Here is a 9803-nt window from a genome sequence, read left to right as displayed (position 1 = left end):
CCGTGTGAGAGTGTGTGTGTGTGTGTGTGTGTGTGTGTGTGCGCGCACGCGCGTGTTCAGGGGTGCTGCGCGCGCCCTCCGGCCCGCGGGCGGCCAGACACCCGCGTTGAGCTCCACGCGTCCCGCGGGGCTGACCCCTCCCCCCGCGCCCCGCAGCGGGCCGCGGCGATTGGTTGTCCGCTCCCTTCCAGCCGTCACCCCTCCCTCCCCCCCGCCACCCGCGTGCCCGCGGTCCCCGCTGTCCCCCGCGGTTCCGGCGAGGCCGCGCCGCGCTGCGCTCTGCTCCCATTGGCTGCGCGCGCCTTTGTGTGGCGGCAGCTGCGGCCCCAGCGCCTTTGAATGTCGAGAGGGGCCGGGAAGGGAGCTTTTCCATGGGCCATCTGTCTCCCCGCCAGCCGCCGCCCCACCGCCGCCCGCGCCCCGCGCTCCGCCTCCCGCCCCGGCGGCTCCCGCAGCCCCGCCACCGCCCGCGCCCGCGCCCCGGAGCCGCGCCACAAAGGGCCCGCGCGCAGCCGCCGCCGCCGCCGCCGCCGCGCGAGGAGCCAGGATGGTCCTGGTCCACGTCGGCTATCTCGTGCTTCCAGTGTTTGGCTCTGTGCGAAACAGAGGTATCGCTTTTTCCTTTCGGGGTCTGCTTCCGAGCGTGGATCGTCGCAGGCACCAGGGCGGGAGCGGGCGCGGCGGGCGGCCGGGGGCTCAGGGCACAACCGCGAGGTCGCAGGGTGAGAGGTGGCTGCTCCCCATCTCCTTTTGGGGAGATACCCCGAGTGTGGGGATAGCCGCCCTCGTGGGAGCTTTTGTAGTGAAGTTAGGGTTTGGCGAATTTGGGTCCCTCCCTCCACAGCCCCATTTTTTATTCTTTGCGGCGGACGTGGTTTCTTCCAAATCACAGCCCCTTCCCCTTTAACCTAGCCCCGTATGAGTGTGTGTGTGTGTGTGTGTGTGTGTGTGTGTGTGTGTGTGAGAGAGAGAGAGAGAGAGAGAGAGAGAGAGAGAATATGTATATGCATGTTTGGTTTTCTGTGATTTGCTTTTTTTATTAATATATGTGTGTTTTCTGTTAAATGTGCTTTGTATATTTTCATTTTTTGGTCCTTAATACCGATGGTATTAAGATTAGATGGGATTTGGGTATCTGCCCCATCCCGTGCCCCAGCCCCCACTCTCTCGTGGGCACTTGCACATTTTCCTGTACCTTCGTTTTCTCCCCTTTAACCCTTCTTTGTTATTGGCCTTATGCCATGGCCCTACTTACCTCCCCACCCCAATTGTCTTTTGTATGACAGTTGCATTTATGGGTTCAAGAAGCTTGTGTGTGTGTGTGTGTGTGTGCGTGCGTGCGTGTGGGTGCGCGCGCGCGTGTGTATGTGCATGTGTGTGTGCGCGCCTTGGAGATCAGATGCGCGCTGCCGTGCACCCCGGGCCGGCCGGAGCGGGTTGTGTGGCCCATGGGTGTTGCGCTGTGTGTGAGGGTGAGGTGGGAAGCTGCCCCCACGCCAGGCCTTTGCCCCTGGTAGCGTTTGACCAAGCAGCAGGCCAGCGCGGGCTTTGTTTTTAACTGTGATATATGGAGTGTGTTTGCACGGCCCCCTTTCCCCACATTCCCTTTCCCTTATATTCTGCTACAACAATAGCTTGATTTTCCCCCTCTTCTCCCCCCACCCCACATTTCTTCCATTTTCGTTTAATCAAAAATCCCACCTCCCAAAGCAAATCCGAGATGCATTTCAATTCATTTTTTCTTTTTTTTTCTTTTTGTATTCTGCCTTTGGACTCACATTTCTCTTGGAAATGTTTCTTCTCTCCCACTCCACGTCTGCTTAAACCCCTGCTGGCTAAGGCCCTCCTCCCTCAACCCCCTCCCTCTCACACAGAATGATGTCTTCCCTTTGCAGACCCGGCTCCTCCACGGAGTCAGGGTGGGGGGTGGGGTCGCAGGGCCAGCGCTTTAGTGCGCCCCAGGGGCCGGATTGGGCCTGGCAAGGAAAGACCAACCCTCCTTCCAGCCCAGCTGTCCCCAGCCCCGCCTTTCCCCAGAACCCCTCTAGGCCTGTTTGAAGCGCAGTTTTTCGTGTGATGATAGAATGATGACATTCTGCATTTATCAAATCTTTTTTTTTCTTCATTGTGTAGCTCAGTGAATGGTCAACTCGCTGCTGTGTGCGCTGTGACCCTTCTGCCTCCGCATTTAGCTGTATTGTGACACCCCTCTTAACCATTTCCTGTCTCCATCTGAGGAAGGCATTGCTATTTAAGCGGCAGTATCCCCTATCTCAGGCCAGCCTAGCGTGGGGGGGACAGTGAGGGAGAAGGGTGGGGGTGCTGTATCAGAGCTCCTTGAAATGCCACCCCTCCCCCAATACACAATTATCTCTTATTACTTGGCATTTCCTCTTAAAACGGGTGTGAAACATTTCACTAGGCAGAAATTCAAAAATGATTAAGAAGGATGTTGAGCCTGAAAGTATAATTATCCTGATTAAATCATTATCATCCTCATTAATACCACCAATCTCTAAATAGCATTGCAGCATGCCGGTTTCATGTTCTGAAATTCAAATTGTTCAGCTGCCTTTAAATTTTATCTCCAATATCACTCCCCTCCACCGACAAAAATCCAACTAAACCAATTCTGCCCGTCAGTCCAAGTTTACTTTCGTGGCAAAGGTGCCCACAGGAAATTTAAAGGCGGGGGGGGCGAGTTGGGCTATGGGTAAAATTTAGCACAGTGTGCTAAGAATTTATGACCTTCCGATAGAGGATACTAATGCTTAACTCAACAGGGTCCTAAACCACAATCTTCTTGTAAAACTAGTAGATAGTCTGCCAGCTTAAACCTGTTCTTTTTAGTTTCCATTGTAGTAGTGCAGGATGTAGGCCATTTCAAAATAGATGTAGAGAAATAACCATTTTTGTATCTTCATCTTGTTTAGCCAAATACATTGCACTGTAAATCCCTGTTAAGTGGATTCCTTTTGCCTTGACTTGGAGGCAGCAGCGCCCCATTTTCCACTTGTCTGGATGGCTATCATCTGGCCTGGCAGCACCCAGACGTAACTGGAGATGACATTCAGTTGGAGGCAAAAATTACTAGGTATATATATTTAAAAAGAAAATGTGAAAAGACAGTTGCTGCTATTACAGCCTCTGAAAATTTGGTATACCAAGGTCCCTGGCTTAAGGTGGAGCCATGGCCATAGGGTCTTAATTGTTTAATCGCACAATGTCAAGAACATCTTTGGACATCTGCCCTGGCCCTCAGAGCTGCCCCTTTAACAGCCGGCTCCCTTCTGCTGCCTGGCCAGCCAGACCTGCTTGAAAACTGAAACAAAACAGCAGCAATCATGAAAGAATAAGGCCCCTGCTTCGAGGGCCTTTCCAAAATAAAGTCCCAAATAGCCTCCCCAGACTGCCACTTGGCAATCTGAAAAGAAAAAAGAAAAAAGAAAAGAAAAAAAAATCTCAGCAAAATGGTTTTCCATTAAACAGGGGTAGCGTGTTCTGCTGTGCTGAATTACTTCCTGTTCTTATTTTGTGGGTAATTTTTTCTGTATCAAATATCCTTTTGGTTGTGTATCTTTTTCACCTTTTCTTGTACTAAAACTAAAGCATGATCTGTATTTTTTTACATCCCCCAGTTGACAATGTACAGCGCTCGGTTAGAAATGTTGCCCTGCTGAACTGTACTGTGGTCGTGTAGCCCCGACCATCTGCTCATTGTACGCTGCTTTTGTTCTGTTGCCCTTCCGAAGCATGGTGGGCCCAGCCTTTTTTTTTGTATTGTGTGCATGATGACATTGTTACACACAGAATCCACTAATACTAATATACAATCTCTCAATAAAGAACTAGTTTTCCTATATTAACCTAGTGTGCTTTTTCTCTTGCTGTTTTTCCATTTATTGTCGTATCCTGCTGTTAGATTTCCCCCTTGCTTTTCTATCCCCACCCTCACCCACCCACCACCCCCACCTCCCATTTGTAAGATTTGAGTGAATGCCTTTTCTTTTTACTTTCTTTCTTTTTTTCCTTTGTGGTCTAGATATGGTGGCTTTAATTTTATCTAGTCCATATCTTTTAACAATAGAAGTCTGGGGCCATGGGAGGGGTCAGTTGTCCTGTCACTGAAACACTTCAACTGCCTAGAGAACACCTATCTTTGACCACCTGGGTATTCAGTACCTTTCACATCTCATCTTAGTTCCCAAGTTACAAGGCACTGAGTGGGTTTATTTATGATGCTGGTGAAGGAAGGAGAAATAACACTTAGGTTGAGAAAAGGGATACTGTTCTTAACTAGCAATCTTATAGCATTTCAGACTCGCCTGAAAACCCATTTTGAGTTGTGTTTTAACTTTTCCGTTTACTGTCTCATTGATTTACTGTCCTTATAAATCATGCTGAAGGTGACATGTGACATGTAGTTAAAGCCATGATCTGAAACTCTAAAGAACCCTTTTCGATGTGTATATTTAAATTCTTGGGACCCGCAATGTAAGTTTGGCATTAGGATCTTGGATAAGGAAGTGTTTGAAACAGAAACCCACTGAGACCACCCTGACTCCAATCCAGGGCCAGCAGCCTGACCTGGTACTGTAGGAAGAAGAGGGTCTGTGCCCTCTGCTGGCTGTGCACCATTTAAAGCTGATTATAGCCTGCTTGCCTGACAGCTGTTTCATCTGTGGCCCTAGGGCCTCCCTTGGGAGAAAGCAAGCCAGATTTCAGCCATTGTCTAAGTGTGTCTTGTTGGGAAGGGGTGGGGAGGGAAGTCAAGACCTATGTCCAAATTGAATTGCAAGAAGAACCCTTAGAAGTGTTTTTTTTTTTTTCCTGTAATTGCGTTGGAGAAGCTAGTGAAGAGGTATTTCTGCCCCTTGTCCCCAAGCCAGAACCCAAATTCAAGCATTTGTCAATTACACCTATTCAATTTCAGCCCAGAGCAAGCCTTGCTAAATGAGGCGTTTTAGACACCCGAGGAAATCAGTTGATTAAAGAAATTCATGGTTCCTTCAAGGGGTCATCATTTTGAAGCTGTTTCTTTTGGCGGACATGCCTCATCCTTGCTCCTCCGGGCTGTCTCCCGGGTGCAACTCTGATTCTTCCCTGACAGGGAGGCAGGCAGGCAGGCAGCAGGGACAAGGCTCCCTGACCATTGTGCTTCCTTGTCTTTGTGGCCTCATGCAACTCCCCCCACAACCCCCAAGGCTGCCCTCTTTGCTCTGTCCCTTTGTTCTCCAGCTCTTCCCAGCCTGGGTGGGAAAGCTGAGCTGATTTACTGTGACACATGGACACACATGGATGTTCCTGGCTGAGGCTCATGCTGTAGTGTGTGCAAGAGGTCTGTGCACATCTATGAGGCCAGTCTGTTGAGGATTTTGTGTTTTCTTTTTGTTTGTTTGCATGAGACTTAATTTTGTTGCTAGTCTGAGAGAGCAAGTTCCCTCCCCATCCAACCTCAACAATAATAAAACTAAATTGAGCGACTGCTCTCGTTTTTGTCCTAAAGATTAGATCAATATTAGCCAATTCTAAGATTTTATTATTCTAAGTTAGTGTTAAGTATGTCAGAATTGTTTGACAATACACTTTGAGGATAGTTTAGTAACCTAGTAATAATACAGAAAGCTGTTGGGTTAATGAGAAATCAAGTTTTAGCAATTCATCAAGTGCACACTGGATTCGTCCTGGGTTGTCAGAACTAAACACTTGACATATGAAAAAGACTTCTCCCCTGACTGGATGATTCAACAACTCCAAAGCCGGTCAACCTTCTGACACATACCTGCTTTAATAACTTTCGATTTCGGGGATTGGACAATCTACCTGTTAAGTGGCTCCTATACCACAACCTTGGCGATAAATGGAGCACAGCTCTTGTTTTCATCTCTTCTTTCTCAACTTGATGACTTCTCCCTTGACTAGCAGCAGATAAGGGCCATTTAATTAATGAGTTTTCTTAAATAGTAATTTTCTATAAACCAGCAAGTACAATTAAACATTCAAGTTGAGGGAGGGTGCTGCCACTCATCTGCAGATGACCAAGACTGGGCCACCACTCTCTTGTGGTTTTCTCACCTCTGCTCTACCTTTTCCCATGTCCTTTCCATCTTTCAATAAGCATCCTGCAATGTTGCTTTGGAAACTTGGTGATTTCCTAGTCAAATGAAGCCACAGCTCTGTGCTGTATGCAAGTGCACAGTGACAGTGAGCCTTTCCTGGAGTGAAGGCCAGGGGACAACCGGCTCTAAACTCTGACCCAGGGTGTGACCTTGGTTCTCTCAATCCTACCTAACCATAGTTGTACAAATGGGCAGAACACTTTTGCCTGTGTTTCTCTGTGGCTCAAAAAAGCTTTCAAAAATTCATAGCTTCACATAGTGTGAATGCCAGTTAGTATGTGTTAGTTTGTCATATGGTTTAGCCACAGAGGAGCCATACTTTGCCATGAGAATTGAGGGGAGGGCTTACTTTGGAGAGACTCAGATTTTCAGGATAATTAAGGCTGAAAAGCAAACACGAGATCACAGCTGAAGCACTCGCAATGCCTGTACCTCATGTGTTCATCCATTCATTCGTTCATTCACCTGCTCCCTTGTTTGTTCATTTACTTAGTGTTCATTGAATACCTACTTGGGGACCAGGCACTGAGGGATACAGAAGAAAGGGGGCCTTCTGGGCCTTAGGCTGAGACAGAGAGGAGTGCTCCAGGGTGCCCAAATGCATGGGGGAATGCCCTGGCTGATGAAGTAGGCTTGGAGCAGTCCAGGGTTTGAGTCCTGGGCTGGTCTTGACCTGGAACGGTGGGTATGGGCTACTGCTCTGAGCATTATCCAATCAATGACCATAAAACCTACCTGATAGGATGTGTTTAAACTATTGGAGGGCCCCTGGCATGCTAGATGACTGCCCCTTCCCTGAACTACTGTAGATATTCACTGGTCTGAGTTTAAAATAAAGTCAGAGATGACTGTGCTAAGGAGAGGGTTGCTTGTACCTCAGGGTGATAAGCACACAGGAGGAGGAAGGGAGGAGACATGGGGCTGGAGGAGGGGGAACAAGTGAGATTTTACCAAGAACAAAACATGCACATGAGGAAGGAGGGGTGTGTGTGTGTGTGTGTGTGTGTGTGTGTGTGTGTGTGTGTGTGTGTGTGTGTAGCGGCACAGGTGCAGCTCTTTTGCCTTGCACAGTTATAGGGACAGGGTTATTGTCCTGCCTTTGAATGGCTCTTGCTAGAGCACAGTTCCAGGGTCACACAGCACGGGGTCTACAGTGAGACCTGGCTGGAAGATTTCAAAGGCAGTTTCTGAAGACTTCTTGCTCCTCTGGCCACTGGGAGCTCTCTTGAGAAGAGTGGTAGTTAGCTTGTTCTGCTGGCTGATGACAGAGGGCTGGGGCCTGCGAAGAAGAGGCATGGCAGCCTTGTAGGGGTGATGGGCCTGGGGAATGACGGGCCTCACTGAAAGGGAGGAGTGAGTAGGATCGAGTTCACGTGGAATGGGTGAGGGACAGGAGGCCTTGGGACCTTTGGGGTTTTGGAGATTGTAGGACCATGAAGACAAACAGGGAAGAGGGAGGAACAGTCAGTTTTGGGGAGCAGTGAGCCCCATGCACTGATAAACATGCAGAATTTGGCAGAGGGGGCTGATGGAGTGGCTCAAGGTGTAGAGCTCCTGCATAGCAAATGTGAGGCCCTAAGTTCAAACCCCAGTATGACCAAAAGAGAAAAAAAAAAAGAATTTGGCAAAGGGAAGGTGACTGGCAGTGTCTGGGGGTAGAGACTTCTAGTACTTAAAAAAAATTATTTTTTAAAGACAAGGTGTTACTATATAGCCCAGGCTAGCCTTGAACACAGGATCCTCCTGCCTCAGCCTCCTGAGTACTGGGATTACGGGCATGTACCATCAGGCTTGGCAGAGACTTCTAGTACTTTTATTTTTTTTCTTTTCAGTGGGACTGGGATTTGAACTCAGGGCTTTGTGCTTGCAAAGCAGGTGCTCTACCACTTGAGCCACACCTCTGGTCCATTTTGCTCTGGTTATTTTGGAGATAGGGTCTCTCAAACTATTTGCCCAGGCTGGCCCTTGAACTACAGTCCTCCTGATCTCAGCCTCCCGAGTAACTAGGATTACAACGTGAGCCACTAGTGCTGGGCTTTCAGTACTTTTCAATACAGTTGGAGGTCAGAAATGAACTTCAGTATCAACAGTTCTCCCTTATCTACCGACACTACTCCATCTCCGTGCCTGACGTCCTCTTACTGCGTTGTTTACGTGTGTCGTTAGCTGCTTGGCTTGCCCTCAGAGCAGCCTGTTTTAAAATGCTAGCCTCTCCTGTAGCTGTGCACTCTATGCTCCAATATCTCAGTTTGAACAAGTTTTATCAAATTTTGTCCTTCCTGAGAAGAGAGACTCCAGGGCAAGCAAGTGCCAGGATTTTTGTCTCCATGAGTTTGCAAAAAGTTCACCTCTACCCATGAAGAAGGGGGAGCTGGAGGGACCTCATTCCAGGTAGTAGAGAAGGGGACCAAAGGCAGAGTTGTGGTAAAGAGAACCAGACAGGGGTGATGGGTGGGCAATGGGCTCTGATTTTAGGGTTGGTCCTGTGTGCAGAGGGGATTTTCCCCAAATCAATGGTTTCATTTCCTCTCTGGCACAGCCAGTGAGGAGGTAATTGGGGACCAGAGGAAGAAACTGAGGCCCAAAGTGGGGAAAGCTTTTGCCACCTCACCCCTGTTAGTAGTGGGGAAATCAGGTGACTGTGTGTTTGGTGTTGGCCCCCCTGCCACTGCTCTCCATGGCTTGCAGACTGTCAGGTACCCCACAAGCAGGCTCTTTGTCTACATCAGAGATCTCTTTCCATCTTAAGCTACAAAGGGGTTTAGTACCCAACACTGGGACTACATGTGCCACAAGAGGACTCTGAGAGACTGGGATGGGGGCAGTTTGCCTGGAAGACCAGAAAAGTCCCTTTAGGAAATGAACAAGGGGCTAGGACCCTGGGAGGTGTGTCCTTTAACCTTTAGGCACTGCCTCAGAGGTGACCTGACCAACTCACTGGGGACACTTGAGGGAGGTGGGGTCTGTGTGCTGATTTCCTCAGAGATAATAAGTGTCACCTTCCCAAAGCTGTGTAAGCAGTGTATCCTTTCCTTTGATCATCTTGATGCCTTCACAAATTCTACCTGTGTGACATCATGGGACACAGAATCCCATGTTAAAAAGTTTAGAATATAAACCAAAGGAAGGAAGTCTTTTAGGAGTGTACTCCACGCCTCTGTGATCACATGAGTGAAATACCTGCCTTAGTTTTGCTTACACAGTTGGTGTGTATCCATTCTGTAAAGCTATAAACAATTTATGAACAATTTTGCAGTCTCCTTTTTTTTTTTTTTTTTTGCAGTACTGACCTCAGAGCCTCATGCTTTCTAGGCATGTGCTCTACCACCCCTTCCACCCACCCTCCCCACCCCTGGGCTGGCCTCAGACTGTGATTCTCCTACCTGTGGCCTCCCCATAGCTGGGATCACAAGCACACACCACAGGCTTATATTTTCCATATTTATTTTACTTAATGTCATAAGCATTTTCACATTTTGCTACATTGATTTTTACAATGATCACTTTTAATAGTTGCGTAATATTTCATTTGAATGGTGACTTGACAGGGCTGGTAGCTTCTGATGCATTTCAGGTGTCACAGGTCACAGGCCTCTCCATGCTGGTCCATACACTGCACCCCCAGAGGTTAGTGTAATGGGTTTGATAGGTGCCAAAACTCAGCTCTCCACCACCCCCTTCCAC

At 48.5% G+C, this 9803-nt stretch overlaps 1 protein-coding gene across 1 annotated transcript in view; it reads left to right on the top strand.

Moving 5' to 3' along the window:
• The first annotated feature begins 503 nt into the window (after positions 1-503).
• The window catches only part of Ark2c (arkadia (RNF111) C-terminal like ring finger ubiquitin ligase 2C), a 105426-nt gene continuing 96126 nt past the window's right edge, over positions 504-9803 (top strand). The window contains exon 1 of the mRNA XM_020183209.2: positions 504-608. Coding sequence (XP_020038798.1) covers positions 548-608 — 61 coding nt within the window. The 5' untranslated portion in view covers positions 504-547. The remainder of the gene's footprint in view (positions 609-9803) is intronic.

This window comes from Castor canadensis, chromosome 4, assembly GCF_047511655.1.
Source record: "Castor canadensis chromosome 4, mCasCan1.hap1v2, whole genome shotgun sequence".
Classification (NCBI taxonomy): domain Eukaryota; kingdom Metazoa; phylum Chordata; class Mammalia; order Rodentia; family Castoridae; genus Castor; species Castor canadensis.
Note: the sequence above shows the minus strand (reverse complement) of the source record. Positions and strands in the feature narration are given on the sequence as shown.